Genomic DNA, 19,589 nt, shown 5'->3' with positions numbered 1-19,589 from the left:
CGATTAAACATAGTTACATATGAACCAACATTTCCACTCCTAAATACATACCCAGGAGAAATGAAGACCTATCTCAACACAAAAATTTGCACACAAATGTACTCATAATAGCCAAAAAGTGGAAAACAACCACAATGTCCATCAATTGTAAATGGATAAACACAATGTGCTACATCCATGAAATTGAATGTTATTTGATCATAAAAAAAAATACTGATAAATTTTAAAATATGAACCTTGAAAACAAAGTTAACCTTTGGTTCTGCAAGCATTGTAGTGAACTTCTTAACTATGGTATTTGCACTCAGGACCTCAGCCTTCACTTTGTTAGGCCTATTTGAGATTGCTTAGATTTACAATAAAAGTTTTATCATTGGGGGCACCTGGGTAGCTTAGTCCAACTCTTGATTTTGGCTCAGGTCATGTCTCACGGTTCGTGAGTTTGAGCCCCACGTTGGGCTCCACACTGACAATACAGAGCCTGCTTGGGATTCTCTCTCCCTTTCTCTCTGCCCCTCTCCTGCTCACACTCGCGCTCTCAAAAATGAATACTTAAAAAAATTTTTATCGTTGGTACTTTGTATAAGCTTAGCTTTTAAGTTCTCAGACTCGGCCCTCTCCTAAAATAACAAGCACATGACATCTTTAGAAATCATCCCTATTATGCATTTTGTCCTATCTTGCTGATTGCCTAAGGGTACTTGATACCCACACTGACCTTGAGCATTATTCCTATTCTCAAATGATTTCTTAAACTTTTTCTTTTTTTTTACTATTTATTTATTTAGAGATCAAGAGCAAGCAGGGGAGGGGCAAAGAGGGAGACAGAGAATCCCAAGCAGGCTCCGTGCTTTTAGCACGGAGCCTGACCACAGAGCTGAAACCCTCGAACCGTGAGATCATAACCTGAGCCGAAAACCAAGAGTCAGACGTTTACCTGACTGGGACACCCAGGCGCCCTATCAAATGATTTCTTTCTTGAAACAGTCATTGTTTACTACTCTAAGATTTTAAGATTGTTTTTACTTGTTGGACATGATGGGTTTCTAATAATTTTAGGACATGCCATAGACGATGGAGAAGCATAATACTATCATATCTGTGGGGGTAAATTGATATACTTTTGCTCTGGAGCTTAACTTGGTGAAGATACATAGAGGAGTTCTGTACTGAAAATTCCAATACTTTTTTCACTAAAAACAGGGAAGTGTTCGACAGTTACTACATGAAAAAATAAGAGATGCATACACTCATCCACAGTTTGTGACTGATGTGATGAAGCCTCTGCAAATTGAAAACATCATCGATCAAGAAGTATGTATTTTGATTCTTGTTACGTTATTATTTTAAGCTTTGGGTGTCTCTGCGTGGTTTGCTAAACTTTTTTTCTCCAAATAGGTGCAGACGTTATCTGGTGGTGAACTGCAGCGAGTAGCTTTAGCTCTTTGTTTGGGCAAACCGGCTGATGTCTATTTAATTGATGAACCATCTGCATATTTGGATTCTGAGCAAAGATTGATGGCAGCTCGAGTTGTCAAACGGTAATGTCCTGCCACTAAGAGTATTACTTTTAGTTAATGTGCACTGGCATACAACGGTGCTTAATACACATTTGAATATTTGATCATGTAAAACTGGAAACATGTTCAAAATCATGTATTTTAGTTTCATACTCCATGCTAAGAAGACAGCCTTTGTTGTGGAACACGACTTCATTATGGCCACCTATCTAGCAGATCGAGTCATCGTCTTTGATGGTATTCCATCTAAGAACACAGTCGCAAACAGGTACAACTGTTTTCTGAAATATTCAAGCCTAATTATAAGTTCTGTTAGAAAAGTATTATTCAGAATTTTCCAAGAAGCTTATAAACATTAATCATACCATTTTAATTTTTAAAGAAGTAGCCAGAAATTCTAAGAATGATTCTGTGACTCCCAGGATTATTCATATTGAATACTGGATGGAAGTATTCAGACTATATAGTTCAGTTTATTCCTGATCCTAGGGAATAAGCATGCAGAGCTCTGGGCTGCTCAGCTTTTCTTGAAAGTTAACTTTTGTCTGCTTCATTATTTGGATTTTCAAAACATACTAGGATTTTGATTTTGCAGGTAATTCCCTGAAAACTGTAGATGTTTTTGCATACAGCAGTTAAGGAAACAAGGTTATATGATTTGCCCAACTTACACTGCTAGTGGTAATGCTCATAGTGGACCCCAAATATCTGGTATTGATCTATAGCAGGGTCAAAATGATTTTACCTTTTCTCCTTATTTAATTTTTCCTTATTGGCCTGATTTAGAGCTCTTGTAATTTAGAGAAGTCTCACATTGAAATCAGTTTATGAGGAATGTCTTAGTGCTAAAACCCTCTGTTAAGTTGAACCGTATGAAATTACTGACATTCAGCCATTTTTTACCTATAAAAAGAGCAATTTCGTGTGATTCCATTATGTTCTCTGATTTTAGGGAGGAAAGGAGTTGCTATTTGAATAAAAGTACTTTACTGAGCTTCTTCCCAGAATTTCTTTTCATTTTAATTTGTTCATCAATTGGGAATTCCATATTTCTTTGACAGGGCAATTTCATAGACTCTGTAAAGCTTATTTAAATAACCATCATCTGTATTTACAAAAATGCTTATTAAAGTGTTTCACAAGTATGATGTAATTTAGTGTGATTTAAGAACTAATTTGGGTAAAAAAAGATGAATGATGCATAGAAATGGAAAAAGGAGGTACAAGTAAAATCCCTTGTGCTGTACATACTCCCTCCAGTGCCAGATTTCTGATGTGAACTTTACCTTTTCTGTTAAATTCTCTTATCTCCTATAAATGTCAGATTTGAAATTCTGTAATCTCCTAATTAATGATCTTTTGTTTCTCTATAGTAGTAACTTCCATCTTAAATGTTTCTTTTTCCAGATTAGAAACACAGGTCAAACTGGGTCTGTTTTGCACAAAATATTATAGCCAAACTAAGTACTCCAAGGAAAGACACTTCTGAACATAGAATTAATTTATAATATGCTATAATTATATACTATTATCCAGATATGATTAAGGAATTAAAACAGTGATGCTTAATATTAATAGTCTTCAATCCCAAAAAGTAGTTAACTTTGGTGGGATGAATTTTAATCACAGTTGATCTTATTTTTCCTCTAGTCCTCAAACTCTTTTGGCTGGCATGAATAAATTTTTGTCTCAGCTTGAAATTACATTCAGAAGAGATCCAAACAACTATAGGCCAAGAATAAACAAACTCAATTCAATTAAGGTATGTAGAAAAACTATCTTAAATCGTGGTTAATTTCTCATTATAAATCATTGAAAGGCATGTTTCAAATTGGAAGACTTTCATGAAAAATTTTGTCATTTCATTAATTCTGATTCATATTTTTCTCATTTAATAGTCTGGTAGGCAGTAATTCTGATATAGTTGCTATTGCTACATGGACTCAGACCTGTTATCTCGAGTTGTACCCACTGTTGTACTGCCTGTGTTGAGTTTACTTGCCTTTTTAATATCTTCAGAAAGATTACACTAATTCACTGTTGATACAGAGTTTTTACAAATGACCGGTTTCTCTTATTTTTCAAGAGCACGAGAGCAACACCTGATTAAAATATTTTAAGAATCCAAGCAAACGTCTTCAATGAGCATAAAATTCTACACAATGGAAAAACATTTTGTCAGTTTAATTGGCAGCGTTTTTCATTGGTGTACATAAAATAATTGATTATGCTCCTTATAGTTGATGTAGACTATGAAACGTGTTTTTTTTTTTTTTAAGAAGATAATAATTACTTGGTCACTTGGGGAAAAAAAGCAAATGACTTCTAAAAAAGCGTTTCTGTGTTTTTAAATACCTCCTGCAGTGCCTGCTTAAAATGCTGCTTATGCTTCATGGCCCTCTAGCCCTTGTTTTTAATACTACCATTTACTAGATTTTATTATTTTCATATTTGTACTCTAGCTTTTCCACTAAAGTGTATGACCTCTTGGAAAGCAGAGACAAAGCCAACATATACATTCTGTATTCCTAAAGAGCTAACAGTGTCTTAATGCCTTTAGGCTTCATTGTGTATTTTGTTTGGTATGCTTTATCTTACTCTCTAGCCAAGATAAGGAAATTACAATTACAGTTTTAAGCCAGTCTGTAAACTGAACTGGGAAAAAAATAGTTCTATATGAGTTCTGTGTAATAGGCAGTTCTCAAACTAGACAATGTTACCTTTTGGACTGGGAGTTTAAAGTCAGAATGATAAAAGTGGAATTCAAGAGTTCAGCTGGAAATAGTATTTTATAAAGCAGAATTTTACATGCATACGTAAGGCATGTTCTATGAAGAGGCTTTGCTTGAGGATGGACCAAGGGAAGTGTTCTGGTTGTAGGGATGACTAGCAGAAGTAGTAATCCTGCCTTTGATTTAGTGGACCCACAAATGTCCAGAAGCAGACAGTGCGTGCAGAGGAGGTTGTATAGACACTTGTAAACACTGCTAAACAAGACTGGGTGAAAGACTACCCCCCTACGTATAGGCGAATGGTTGATTTTTGTTGCTTCTGTTTCATTTTTTAGGATGTAGAACAAAAGAAGAGTGGAAACTACTTTTTCTTGGATGACTAGACTGAATCTGAGAATGTTGAGAAGCCATTTCTTAAAAGAAACATTGGGAATTTTGTCATATAAAACTTGAATCAGGTTTTTAATGCCCCACATACTCTGGAGCTTGAAGTATAATTTACTTAATGTAACATCAGAAGCCAGTTGTGTTGTAAATTAGTACAAACACAGAAAATGCCACTTTTCTGTTCTTGATAAGGCCCTTTTTGTATATAACATTCTAAAATGAAGACATTTCAAGCTATACAAATTACCTCCCAAGTTTTCATGATGTATGGGAAGATTTCAGTAGGTGTTATCATATTCGTGTACCAAATGCTGACCAGTGTTGCTCCCTTTTAAAAATCTTGAAAAAGCTTTCCGTACTTCTAGTTTGCCAAATATGCCAGTATAATGAAACTGCCCTTATTTTAAAAGCCGGTCGAAGACTCCACTAATGAAATTTGATAAATAAACATCAGGATTATATTTGTTACTTGTTTTCAGTCTTTGCAAGTGTGTTTAGACTTTCAAAGTAAAATTACTACAAAACCCCACTGTTGGAAAATGGCCATGTTCCCAACTTAGCATTGTTTACAATGTTGTTTTCGGTGTGTTTTAGTATCAAAAATCATTTCCACACACCACCCCCATCTGCCAGAAAAAAATCCTAACTTTCCTCTGAATTACTCAGTTTCAGCATTCCATAAGATTCTATAATTCTCCCAAGTAATGTCATTCTTTAGACATTTGTGTAATCATTGATCAAAATTTAGGAAAAGCATTTTAAAGAATATTTGCTTCCTTCAAAATATTTAGAGTTGATGCCTAAGCATCTGTGTAATTTTAAACTTCCACAGGTTTCTGATGGGCAGCCAAGGACAACATTACAGGCGACATTAATGCAAACGAGTCCCCAGATAGCATTGTAAAATATCTCTTGGTACCAAATATACTCATCTCCACGTTTGGATCTAGAGGACATTATCTACATCTGTTTGACTTTGGAGTTTTGGATAGTATGTAGCAAGAGCTCTAAAAACTTACTGCATCTCAAGTTCCTGAGTTTGAACAGTGGGATGTGGTGTGAAACCACTCTCAATTACACTTCTAGTGCACTGAACTGGAACTTCTACTACAAGTGAGGAAAAGAGTTTACTGAAATGAATTAATGGGGCAGGTAAAATAGGAAAATTAGAAATTACTGAACAAACTTTTAGAGCTCCTTAAAACCATAGAAGCGTTAATTAACATGCAGACAATGAATAGAGAATGTGATTTAACTGGTCCCCTTTAGGCCTTTTAAAAATTTATGAGTAATCCATAAATACATGTTTGTTGTGAAAAATTCAAACCTACTGAAATACTTGTTAATAAAATGTCCTCTCCTCACATTACCCTCCCAGAGGTTACCAGTGTTTGCATTTAATAATATATATCCTTTTATGCTTTTTCTGTGCACTTAGCTAAGTGTGAATATGTAAAGGGTTTGTTTTGTACATAAATGGGATTATACTAAAATAAGTAGTGCCTATTTTTAAGGATAGGTTAAATTTGTGAATGATTATTTCAAGTATATTGAATAAAATAAGACAAAATCTGTTTTTACTTACTGATTCCGTATTCTGTCCTAAAGAAAACACTTGTGGTAAAATAAGCACAGTTCTTTCTACGTATTGCTGACGACAGAATATGTATTAACTGTAATATTGTTTGTGTAAATGAAATTTTTAAAATACGGATTTAGACGTTAAACTTTTATATAGCAATAGAAAAGATCTTACAGTTGCTAACAAAAGTTTTTCTATAAAAACCAACTCAAATACACTACCAATGCAGATGTTAGCTATTAAATTTGGACATTGGAAAGTCTCTTTAAATGGTGCAACAGTTCATAAATACACCATTTATTGAAAATATATAAAATATTAAAATACCAAAAGGATACTCAAGGCAGTAAGCCTTTGGGAATGCGAACTTGGCTAAATAACAGGCAAAGGAAAGGGGATATATACACATATGGCCATTACCTTTTGAACTTCATATACTGTATCAACTGTTTAGAGATCATTTAAGTTTTTAAACCTTCAATAAAGAGAGAATCTGTATTATGTTCAACCAGTGTACAACAGTATTAACAAAAGCAGTGTATTTATGCAATTTAGGTTTACCTGATATTCGACCATAGCATCTTGAAGCCCAGTCCCGAATCTCTTGCTTATAATTGCATAGTTTGACATCTGGCATGTAGTTTGCCTTTTACATCGTGGCCAGAGATAAACAACTCAGTTTATAATTTCATCCATATCCATTAACATTTAGATACATTTATGTCAAGCTCACAACCCAGTGTTTGGCGAATGCACACTCTGGTTCAGAAGAGAAACCATTCTGGGTTGGAGAGTCAGGGCTAAGTGAAGGAGGTAGCTCCCAGAAAAAGTAACATCTACAATGACAAATGATAAATAATCTAATGCGAAGCAGAATAAATGTCAGGTGAGACAGAAATCAGCATGGGCATGAAGAAATGAGAGGAAAGGATGAATACAGGCAGGTTTAGTGGATTCTCATCGCCTTCATTACAGGTTTTTACGTGCTCGTTAGGGATTGAGGAGATAAAGCAAATACCAGTTAAGGCAGCAGCTAGAATTACCAAGATAGCAGTTCAACAGCTTTTAGTTTTTATTCTGTCGTCTTTCAGTATTTTTGAACCACTTAGATCCTGTCCACTTAACTGTTTCTGCTACCTCTTAACTCTTGATGGGATTATTTCCTTGCCTTTTGGTTAATGAATTGATGTTGTGGTATTTTATCTGTGAAAATCCCAAGGTTTAGTGCGCTAAACACTCCCCTTTTCCTTCCCAACCTTGTACTCACCAGCACCTCCTTCCTTGCAGTTTCATAGGGTAGTATGTACCCAGCACCGGACAGTGGGTCATAAATGAGCAAAGACAATCATGACAAGTCCTTCTTCATTTTCCTAGTCTCTCTTAGAGCTAGGCATGGCCATGTTGACCCAGTTCTAGCCAGTAAGTTCAAAGTAGAAGTCTCTTGGAGTGTTTCTGGAAGCCCTCTTGACTTCTTGAGAAAAGGAGATACTTATCTGGTAATACTTCTTGTGGATTTGTTACCATAAAGTGGCATGGGGAAATGCCAAGAAAGCCACAAGGATGCTAGTCTTCACATTAAAACTGTACAACTGCCACCTACCACTTCCCTCGAGATTTCTCATGAAAGGGAAATAAAACTTTATTTAAGCAGTTAAGTCCAAACAACCTTCCTGTTAAAGTAACTTTGCCTCCTTGGCTGAGGTCTGTCTCATGGAAGGCTCTGCATTCATTTCTGGCTAGGCGGCCCACATATATTACCAGCTAGAAACTACTTTTCATCTTAGCTTGCCAACACATTCTCAGTGTTTGGGGCTTTTAGGCTTATCTTACTTTAGGATTGCCTTTTTTGCTGGGGTGCTCCTGGCTTTAATGCAAATGTTAGTTCCAGTTCCCAACCCTGCACGTGCCCCAGTCTCTCCCGTATCTACACAGTTCACAGCTAATGAAACGGTCAGCCACGTCCATCCATCCCTTTTCATGGAATGCAGGCTTAGTGTCACTTTATGTCCATACCTTGGGTTTCTGGCCTCCACTTTTGGCCCCTACTTTGTGAATATACCCTATATAATTCTATATACCCTATAAAAGTATACATAATTCAAATACTTTTAACTAACTTCTGGTCTAGGAAGTAATACACAGGAAACATTCAACAAGCTACATAGTCATAGTAACAGGTACATACACAGGTAGGTACATACATACAGCAGTTAGTCTGGTTTTCTACTCCATCTGAAGGTGGTTAGCCTAAAGCCAAGGTTTTCATTTAAAAGAAAAAAATTAGTACCCAGAATTTTTATTGTGAACAGTTAAGTAAAATATTCAAAGAGATAGGAGGCCATGAGAATCACACTGTTCATCTTCTGTATTTGCATCTTTTGATCTCGATTTTTTTTCTGAATGTGAAAACTGAAATCTAGTTACAGAAATATTATGTACATAAAAAGGATGGACTTTGAAGCTCCAACTTCTCTAATGAACAATCTAAAAGCCTCTTAACATGTTTACAACCAGTGTCTGTAGCTTTACACTTGAAGAGCTTATAAATTTAAGGCTTAGGAAAGGAAGCTGTTTACTTCTTTTGTAGTTTACTTTCTCATACTATTCGCCAAACATGGACCCAACAGCCAAATTAAGCAAAAATACAAAATACTCAAAAGTGAAAAGTCCTTTTAATTATAGACAATAAGAGAAACTGTATAGAACACTTCTGGTCACCTGCTGCCACCTTTTTATCCATCCACTTCAAGTGACCAAATTCAGAAAGTGCCCCACCCAACACCGAGTAACACCCTTCTTGCTTTCCTCATGCTCCAGCATGCCACTCAAATCTATGGCACTCACTCAGCTAACAGATAAATGCTTCCCTTTGTTTCTCCTTCTCTCCCTCCATTCCAAGGTTCTGTGATACTTCACTCACCTGCCTGGGCAATCCCAAGGTCAGGCCTACATGCCTAACCAACTTATCCTTCCCAGCTTGCTGCCCCTGTTCCCAGCTCACCTTTCCACCAAACACCTGTTACTGAAAGCTTTTGTTTCAGGCTCTCCTTCCTGGGAAAGCCATTCTTTAGACAAAGTCCATATAGTGAGTAGGTTAAACAAATACTAAGAAATTTGGGGTTTCAGAGTGTTTATGTACACCCGCTGGGTCTTAATTTTTTTTTCATGTTTTTATTTACTTTTGAGAGAGAGAGGGAGAGATAGAATCCCAAGTAGGCTCCACACTGTCAGCGCAGAGCCTGATGCAAGGCTTGAACCCATGAACCGGTGAGACCATGACCTGAGCTGAAATCAAGTTGGATGCAAAACCAACTGAGCCATCCAGGTACCCTGTTTTCAAATAAAACTTTCAAATAGTTTTATCTTTCTTCATTAGACAAATATTACAGGCATACCTCAGTAATACTGTGGGTCCAAGTGAGTGAAAGAGGTTTTTTTTTTTTTTTTTGGGTTTCCCAGTACCTGTAACTGTTTACACCACAGCCTATTAAAGTATGCAATAGCATGTCTAAAAACCATGTACATAACTTTAAAACATTTTATTTCTAAAAGTTGCTAACCATCATCTGAGCTTACACCAAATCATAATCACTGATCACAGACCACTATGACAAATAAAATGAAAAAGTTTCAAATATTGAGAATTATCAAAACGTGACAGAGTGATCAAGTGTTAGAAAAACAGCACCAACAGACTTGCTCAATGCAAGGTTGCCACAAACCTCTTACCTATAAAAAACACAGTATCTGCGAAGCACAATAAAATGAAGTGCAGTAAAACAAGGTATGCCTGTATTGAATACTAACTTTAAAATAATCCATTTAATCTGTAAAGTATCTTAGTCTACACATCTCATTTCATTTAATGAATGCTGGAAAAAAATGACAGAGCACTAGTTCTAAAACCACTCAGAGCTAGGTACAAATGCAAATTCTACCACTTATTAGCTGCATGACTTTAGTCAAATTAAATTAGTTGGCCTATTTTTTAAAATTTCAGTTTTATTATATATATTAAGTAGGGAAAACAACAGTACCTACCCCACAGATTATAAATCCCACGTGGTTTTTGGTTTCACATACTAGAATTATCTTCTGACTGGATAAAAAGCATGGAAACCATCTCTTATTTTTAGATGTTTACTAAAATTCCTCTTAAGATTTATACGCTATATTACTTGGTTTACCCTGGAACCAAAGAATCACAAGCACAATCGAGACAAAATTTAATATATGCACACAGTTTTATATATAATGCAGCATCACACCATGTAGGGCATTTACTCTTATTTTATACATTCAGATATGTTTGAAACACTTCTTAAGGCTACAAAACAGAACATAGAAAAATAAACAGGAATATATCCAACACTTACAAAAAGTGATATGATAAAGAATATAAAGTACTATTTTCCTTTCAACACTTCAAAAGATATGTATATATACTTTTTTTTTTACAAGTAACATCACAAATGATCACATCTTCACATGCTTTTAAGTATTATTTGTACTCAGTGTAAGGCTATTATCATTTTTCATACATAAATTTTCTTCTAGCTCTGTAACAATGCAATTTTTAATCCATTCAAGTAAACTCAACCCCAAAGTTGCTGTTTCCCAGCATTAAGACATGCACCCACCCCTCTTCTAAGATTTTCTAAAACGTATTTCAGGGGGGAAAAAAAATTCCCATTTAGTGGGAAATCCCAATTAGCGGGAGAGTAAATGGCTGACACTAGGAGCAAAACCTTAGTTCTTTGAAAATGACATATTGGAACTGAGCCATTACTAAGATTTTAAACAAAAACATAATAGTATTTAGACATTAAATAGGAAGCAAAATACAGTAAACAGAAATCGTGTAGCCAAATATGCATTCTCTTCAGCTACACTAAAATGGACCTTGCTTAGTACCCATAAGTGAAAGACTAAGGTTACCTCATCTAAAACCAAAGGTAAAATAAATGAGGCATAAATAAATATTGCTAGTTTCTAGGATGGCTGAATGTTTTCTAAACCAGAAATGGTCAGAAAGGAACTTTATTGCACCAAGTCAATCATTAGCAAGTTTGCAGTTCACAGGCATTTTAATTCAACCTTGAGTCACAAAGGAAACACACTGCAAGAATATACATAGTTTGCATCAAATAAGCTGTTGTCAGCATCGTGGTTTGGGAAGACCTACTCCTGCCAGGTCAAGGCAGGTTCTGAGCTTAGGTCAGCCATGAAAATGAACATACGGGTTACCAGGAAACAAGACAAGGACTGCACAGATGCTGGCATCCTGCTGCCACCGACTGCGTGGAACAAGAGCCGAAGATGTATCTGAGAGGAAATGAGGAAACGACTGGAAGAGAAATATACACGACGCTAAAAGGAAAGGGACAGGAATCAAGTTCAGCAAAAGCAACTAACTAAAATGAACAGGTGAGCTTTGGTCATTCTAAACATCTGTTCTTCAAAATGTGTATAATCGTAATATGGTGAAGTTCCATAATTTCTAACTCAAAATACAAATGATTCTCACTTCTAAGCTTTTGTTTTTCTCTTATACAGGAACGTTGTATCTCATAGCAACATACCTTATGACTCAGTTAAAATGAAGGAGGACAAAAGCTTGCTTGGCCCTAATTTGAGCGCAGTATAAGGCAAAATCCCCTGCACTAATACATTTAAAACAAAACTAAAGGGAAAATAAAAACTGACCTTCATGCAAAGACTAGTAATTTTAAAACTATCAAAAGTCAGAATCCTTTTAGTCCAGAGGTCACTGAGTAAAGTACAATCTGCTACTAAAGTTCTCGTTCAGCACTGTTTCCGTCATGTCCTGGAGTTAAGATATGGGAAACAGGAAGCAAATCAGTGTTTCCTGCAAGAACTATATATTCTGTTAACTGAGGTAAGACACAGGGACAGTAAAAACATGAATGATATTCTTTCCTATCCAATTTTGAGACGTGTCCAGAAGAAATCGATCAAATCTCAGTCAGAAGATCAAAGACACTGGGAAGAGCAATTTCTTTTGGACTCCTGAGATCAAACGTCTTTGAACATTAAAATCTAGTCATTATAATCTAAATGTGTTTTCATAACAATTATCAGGTAAGCTAATATGACATATAAAAAATAATGAGCTGAAAGTGGAGGACCCTATAATCTGATTCCATAACTGTTTCTGTTAACTAAGATAAAAATGGCTTCAGCAGTACTTTCCCCAATTGTTCTAGCTTAGAAGATGACAACAGAAATTCCTTTCAACAAGTTCTCTCAAATTTTTTTTCTTTTCCACAAGACCATCTTTACAAATTTCTACCTAGCACCATCATAATAAAATGTTATCTTCCAAAGTGCTCTCTAAAATCCTATGTCACAAAACATCTAAATACTAATCACTACTCAAATCAGCAGTTACACAGACATTAGGTAATTAAAACAACACAGAGGTAAATAACCATTATTACAGTACAGTGGAGATTCAACTGAGCCTAGCTGGCATCCAAACATTCCTGTGGGTAATCAAAGAACCCAGAGAACTCATCTGCTTCAGTTTGTCAAATTCAAGTGAATTGTATTTGCTTTTAAAAGTAATTTGCCGTTTAAAAAAAAAAAAATCTATTTTTGGCTAGGTATATTACACATGGCATGCAAAAGGAAATTACTACATCATTTGCATAGCACTCAAACTTCCTGACCAAAAGAAAACATAAACACAGATGCATGAATACTGTGTTGATTCAGAGTTAAATCTCCAACTGAGAAGAGAGTGCAACATGCAAAGGGAATTTCCATAAATACTGCAAAGACCAAAAAGAAGCAGGATCAGAAGAGAGATGGTACAGAAGGGGTAATAAGCTATACAATGCAAAGCAACCATTTTCTAGCAGCATCCTCTAGAAAAGAACTAGAAATCACAATCATCCTTTTTTTGTACAATAGTCCCAGGCATGTGACAAGTAGAACATGCAAATGTAAAGTGATACACATAACCAATGGTGCAAAGAGAAAAACAAAACACAGTAACTCCATAGAAACCTGTCAAGCTAAAAATTTTTTAACATTTCTTCTCACAAAATATTTAAATCTGTCAGTGCATTAGTGTTAAAGTGGCATTAAAAAACTTCTGCAGTTTTAACAGATGCAGATTATTTTCAAAATGCATAGCATCTACATTTCTTTCAAGTAGGCACCATGATATTTACACCAGTGCTAGGAATTCTTGGTGGAAACAGCCATTTCATTAGATTTCCTATTATTTCTTAAACATCTGTCTTGTATGCGATCTCAAGTTCAACAAATACTCACCAAAATTCAAAAATATACCCTATGAATATTAAAAGAACTATATACAACATTTCTAAGACACAGGTTAATAGGCTGCCTTATGTGTAATATTAAAGAGAAGACATTATTCAAGTTTGACAGATATTGAGATGAAAGGCCTTTGGGTTGGAAGCATTTCAAAAGACAACAGTGTTTTAGGCTAAGAATCATTTGAGCCCAGTTTATGACTAAGGCATTGCATAATAAAATATACATTTCTATTTGGTGCAATGTTATGTTTTGGAATCTATAGTGTGTCAAATGGTATATTTTTCTTGTCACTTTAGTAAACACTATAAAGCACACATTTCCAACATCTGAAATTAAACTTATGTAAGGAAAAAAACCAAACACTAAATCTAAGTTTTATATTAAGCTGTTTATAAAAAATACTTTAACAAACTTATTTTCTACTTTTTATGGGGGCAGCTACCTGATAAACAGATTTTGAACAAAGAAAAATGGCAATGCCAGGAATTCACCTGCCCCTTGAACACATATCCAAAATCTCTTGTCCAGGATGGGAGTGAGGGTGAAGGGGGAGGGGAGGAGATAGTTCCAATGTGGGTTTTTATTTAATGATTTTGTTAAAGCCTTCAGAAACATTCCACCTAAGAAGAGGTTTCTGCTCTAAAATACCACAGCAGCGACCGTCAAGTGTTTTGTCCCCGATGGCCATCTCCCATCCCAGACCTCCTCCTATCCCCCCGATAAGGCCGTCCTCGGACATTTCGATGGTACTGATAACCTTCATCTCGGCTTCTGCTTGGCTGCCCCTTCCAGGACTCCTCACCTCGCGCATGTTGATAACCTCCTCTACCAGAAGAGCCCCAATCACTTTTGTACTTCCTGCCTCCATAAGTCTGATTATAAAACTGCTTGGATCTACCACTTCTCAGAATATTAGATACTTCATTTTCATCTTCTGAACTCTCTTCTTTTGGTCTTTGCACTCTGCTAGCCACAGAGTTGGCCCCACTGACCACATCAGCAGCAATCTTAGGATCTTTCACTTTTTCTGACTTCTCCTTCAGACTTGGAATGGTCCTCTTAGGCTCAAGCTCAACAGGCACAGTTTCTCTCTCTCGGTTTAGAATCTGAGTGGGAAGATGAGCCTTTTCCTCTGCTACAGGAGGGATGGTAGCCGATGCCAGATCTGCCTTAGGTGTCTGGGATGACTGCTCCGCTCGGCCCTCACGCTTACTCATACTAGCTTCAGGGAGAGAATGTGTGCCTTCGCCTCTAGCCTCCCGAAACTCATCCACTGCTGAAACTGAACCACATTCTTTAGACAGATCCAGATTTTCCAGGGGGAGATCCAATTCTTTCTCATCAGAGGGCAGAACAATATTCTGCCGCATTACTGGATTTTCTATAAATCCCTGAAACGGGTATCCATACCAAACATGAGGAAAGAAAGGAGGTGCAATAGGAACTGGGCCTAAGAATGGACTAGGTCCAAAGGACGGTTGTGGGAACATATTCTTGCCACTTAGTGACTCTTCATATTCAGCATGAAGAAGCTGCCCAGAGTTTTCAGATTCAAGATCAGGCTGGTAAGACAACTGTCCATGACCTTCAGACACCTGAGATGGAGGGATGACCAGAGGTGAAGAAAATGTTGGTGGTCCAATCTCTGCCTGGGGCATCTGACCATTAACACTGGCCTCAGTCTGCATAGGAAAGTGTGCATCGGTACAGGTACAATCACTTTCATTCTGAGCAGAAGGAGCTTCCTGGAACCAAGGATTTGGAGGATACACAGGGACAGAGACCTTTGGGTACATCCTGCAGGCTGCCAGGTAGGCCTGGTGCAGAGGGTACAGGTAAGAATGTGGGGCCCACATAGGACAACTATATGCCTAAAAGAGACAAAAACAGTAACATAAACAAAAAGGGGAAAAGAAGTTTAGAGTGAGTGCATCAAATGTCTCGTGCCTACCAAGACCATATAATCACTGTGATATGGAACATGAAAAGGAATTACAAAATTCAATCACTGCTCTAAGATTCCATTCTTTATTCCTATCTAGAAATGAACCCAAACTCCTGGTACTGAGGTGACAGGAGACAATGTAATGAACTCACCCACAGATTATCATAATCATTAATTCCATCCTTTGGATATAACTACATCCCAGATCTGTAACTAGATCCCAGAAACAACCACCATTAAGCACTTGAGCTGCCATCTTTGAATAGCTCAGTCGCTGGTTGTTTAGCTTGACCTGCATTTGTATTCGGGCTCCACCACTAACTCACTGTGTGACCCCATGCCAACTAGTTAATGGGTCTGGACCTTTCTGTTCTACCAGAAAAATATTGGTATAGAAGTAGATGATCCCCAGTGTTAAGACTCCACAGGTCTAGGAGCCAGACCCAAGGGCATTCCAACCGCAAGGATTAAGTCAGAGAAGGTAATACTGAAAATAATCCGAATCCTTCCCCTGCAAAGGGCCAGCTAACCACCAAACATGAAGAAAAATGTACCAGCTAATTGGCAAATTAACCAATTAGCTAAAGCCAACATTAACTAGGTAAATATAAAACAAGGCAGTGAATACAGTAGATGATAAAATTAATTAAGTCTCCTTGTATGAACTCACCGGTAGATTACAGTACAGCAATTCATTTCATATTTTAATAGTCTAAAACCCACAGAAATTAATCCAAGACAGGAGCTAATACATCAGGACACAGAGTTCTCCAGCCTCTCTTTCTGAGGCAAGTTATTTCTAGGTTGACTACTTCCCAAAGCATACCTCTGCTATGCTCGTGAACACACCACCTCCCATAGGAGAAGTTTTACAAGGTTTTTCCTTCTTCCTTTCAACAAATGAGGTAGATGGAAGAGTATTATCCACATAACACAAATGAAAAAAGCTAAGATACACTAAATGACTTGCCCAGAGACAGGCAGCTAAAAAGTGATGAAGCAGAATTTCAAACCCAGATCTTCCACTGAATTCCCCAATGAGGGCATTTTCACTAGGCTGCCCCAGGGATGAGGACTATTTCCTGAATATATTCACAGGGTTAAACCATTTCCAGTTAAAAACAAAAACAAAAACAAAACAAGCAAGTTCTAGAGCCTCAACCACTACCAAAAACACACAATATAGTGCTGAAAATCCTAGTTCTTAAAATAATGTGATCTAGTAAACCTTAGGTTGTTATTTACTAACAGGGTAGGAGTTAAGATTATTTAAATACTGATAATATAAAACAGCATTAACTTAAAACCAACTTTTAAATGATAAAATGTATATACCTTTACACCAAGATTAAAGAAGAATCGAAGAATGTTCTTATCTAAAAATAAATAACAATAATTACTAAAATCATACATTCAAAAAGGGTTTTTTTTCCCCATTATCCTCAAACAATATAGCTCTGAAGACAATTTTGCCTACTCAAATTGTTTCCTCTAACCTGTAATATGAAACATAGGTAAAAACTGTAATAACCCAAATCAAGTTCTGTTACTGTAAGGTAATTCCAGGTTCAATATGCTTTGTCTGTGCTAACATCTAAGTCCTAAAATGGCTTAAATTGAGATTTTTATCTGATTAAAATTAATTTTGTGTGAAGGAAATTCAGGTGTTCAGTGTATTTGTTTCTCAACTTCTCCGTGGGGTTTTAAAAATTACGAAATAAAAATGTTGGGGGATAAGAATAAAATCAACATAAACCTAACTCATTATTAACATTAGAAAGTATTCATTCATTAACCAGTTATCCATAGACTCAAACATCAAACCACTAATAAAACAAAATTGTCCACAAAATCCAGGTAAAGAGCATGAAGTCACTGCATTACTCTTTCAATTTTTCTACAGATAGAAAATTCTGCAAACTAAAATTCCTTTTAAAAAAGGCAAACTTAAAAGAAATTCTTAAAAAATACATAGTTATATTCATTCCTCTCATTTTTTTCATGGAAAAATAGGAGTGGTCTCAAAACCCAGTCCAGTGATGAGAAAACTCAGTAATGCTTAGTTACCTAGTTGGTGACATTATTAAAATTTAACTCAAAATGGTTTTAGGCTGTTTTTGAAAAAAATGACATACGGGAGGGATAGTTACTAAATATACAAAAACCATATTCCAATCAAACACAAGCTGAAACAAAGTGAATGCCTCATAGCCAAATCCTTCTCTCCCTACAATCAGCCCTTCGGGTTCCTCCTAAGTAACATAACCTCTGACCCCTATTCACATTTCCTGCTGAACCCATATCAGTATTTGATAAATAAAATCATTCTGAACTAGGAAAAGGATCTCACCTTTAGGCAGGTCCTCCCCGGTGTGACACAGTGAATAAGGTGGTGCAATGGCTCGATCTCCCTTTTCATTATAAGGAAACCCAGGGTAGAGCGGGTCCTGGTAAAGGCTCAACGTCTGAGGCAAAGGCATCAAGGGCTGGTTAACTGCCTGTATTGACACAGGAACTGGAGAGGGTGTTAAATGAGCTTGGGACACAGCAGAATCAGGTCCAGTAGTCAGAGTCTGTGTCACTGACAAAACAGGAATTTGAGCAGGGACACCTACAAAAGAGAAAAAGGAAGCACAAGCTATAAAAAGGTGAAAATATTTCTCCCTAAAATACAAGTCTACATTAAGCTAAAAGGTAAAGAATGCTGTACAACTAACATAACTGATAAAAAGAGGCGTTTAAGCAATCTTTTATTGATTATTAATTATTAACCTTTTACTTTTTATTAAGCACCTTTTATACCAACTAAGGACCCTCCGAGACACACAGGAGGAAATGAGGCCAGGAAACAAGCCTTGAGTCAATGTCCTCTAATAGTAGCTCTTACAAACATGAGCAAGACACACAGCCTGGCAAAAGGTTCAATGGCTGGGGCAGGGGGAGTATCAAGTGCTGGTCAATGGGAAATGCAAACTGTGACTGTCAGTGCTGAGCAATCGAAGCAACTAGTGGGGACAACCAGCTCAAACATTTTGCTCCTGAGATCCTGAGGGTACATGTCGAATACCAAATTAAACTGGTCTTCCCATGCTAGAAGCAGGGCAAAACAGAGGATTACAAAAAGCTCTGTGAGGCTCCACACGCCTAACCCTGCTCTGAGGTCAAGCTATCAAGAATTTGAAGTCTCTGGGGTGCCTGGTTGGCTCAGTCAGCAGAATGTGCAACTCTTGATCTTGGGGTCACTGAGTTCGAGCCGCATGTTGGAAAAAGATTACTTGAGAAAATATTTTTAATAATAATTTTAAAAGTTTAAAAATAAAGAACTTAAAGTCTCTGACTTGGAAAGCTTTCGTTGGCTGGTTCAAGGAACTTTTTAATTCTTATCTAACCTGTTGGTCCGAAAGTTGTAGGTTCACTTGGCCAGGCTGGCACAGTGGCTGGTAAAGAAGGCACCGCAGGAGTTAGATGTACCTCTGGAGAAACTAGAAGGGGAGCTGGATTTGACAAAGACACATGTTCTGCTGGCTTCTTCAAGAGAGGGGGTGGAAAAAGACAAAAGTTCATTTTGCTTAACACTAATTTTAACACCAAATGTACCCTGAGCTGCCTTTTACATAACTACAGCTTCTATATAGATTTTTCTGATCTCAGAAATGAAAAACACAGTAGATAAAATTTCCACACAAATTTAATCTTAACCAAGGATTGCCCACCAAAAGTCACAGAAGACACTGGCAGAGACATAAACAAACTCTAAAGCATCTTAAATAATGCTTTTCAGGAAAGAAAGAAAAATCACTGAAATCATTTTGAAATTCACGAGTTATTTAGAACTGCTCTTCACACACAGATATACCATAAACTGTATGCTTTCTAACGAACATGAAGAATGTTAACTGAGAGGCAAGGAAGGACTAAGAACTTTATTCCTATATTAGACTGAGACCCTCCCTTCTATAAAGTGTTAAAGATTCAGACAACTCTTTAGGAAGTTTTAAAATACTGCAGCAATTTGTAATTTCCCTTCAAAAATCTAATTTTCAAGCCAACCCAACCCACCATAAAAATAACACAAGACACCAAATATTAAGTTTATTCAAAATCAATTCACA

The 19,589-nt window shown here is 36.7% G+C and overlaps 2 protein-coding genes across 2 annotated transcripts in view; one reads left to right on the top strand and one right to left on the bottom strand.

Annotated features, from left to right (window-relative positions):
- ABCE1 (ATP binding cassette subfamily E member 1) overlaps positions 1–6,223 on the top strand; it is a 31,235-nt gene extending 25,012 nt beyond the window's left edge. The window contains exons 14-18 of the mRNA XM_015081662.3: positions 1,204–1,314; positions 1,399–1,541; positions 1,666–1,788; positions 3,171–3,282; positions 4,588–6,223. Coding sequence (XP_014937148.1) covers positions 1,204–1,314; positions 1,399–1,541; positions 1,666–1,788; positions 3,171–3,282; positions 4,588–4,635 — 537 coding nt within the window. The 3' untranslated portion in view covers positions 4,636–6,223. The remainder of the gene's footprint in view (positions 1–1,203; positions 1,315–1,398; positions 1,542–1,665; positions 1,789–3,170; positions 3,283–4,587) is intronic.
- Positions 6,224–10,446: 4,223 nt separating this feature from the next.
- The window catches only part of OTUD4 (OTU deubiquitinase 4), a 45,463-nt gene continuing 36,320 nt past the window's right edge, over positions 10,447–19,589 (bottom strand). The window contains exons 18-21 of the mRNA XM_015081651.3: positions 18,867–19,005; positions 17,828–18,088; positions 16,813–16,853; positions 10,447–15,403 (exon numbers count right to left, since the gene is read on the bottom strand). Coding sequence (XP_014937137.2) covers positions 14,195–15,403; positions 16,813–16,853; positions 17,828–18,088; positions 18,867–19,005 — 1,650 coding nt within the window. The 3' untranslated portion in view covers positions 10,447–14,194. The remainder of the gene's footprint in view (positions 15,404–16,812; positions 16,854–17,827; positions 18,089–18,866; positions 19,006–19,589) is intronic.

Source organism: Acinonyx jubatus, chromosome B1 (genome assembly GCF_027475565.1).
Source record: "Acinonyx jubatus isolate Ajub_Pintada_27869175 chromosome B1, VMU_Ajub_asm_v1.0, whole genome shotgun sequence".
In the NCBI taxonomy this organism is placed as follows: Eukaryota; Metazoa; Chordata; class Mammalia; order Carnivora; family Felidae; genus Acinonyx; species Acinonyx jubatus.
The sequence above is the reverse complement of the archived record's forward strand: the minus strand, read 5'-3'. Positions and strand labels throughout refer to the sequence as shown.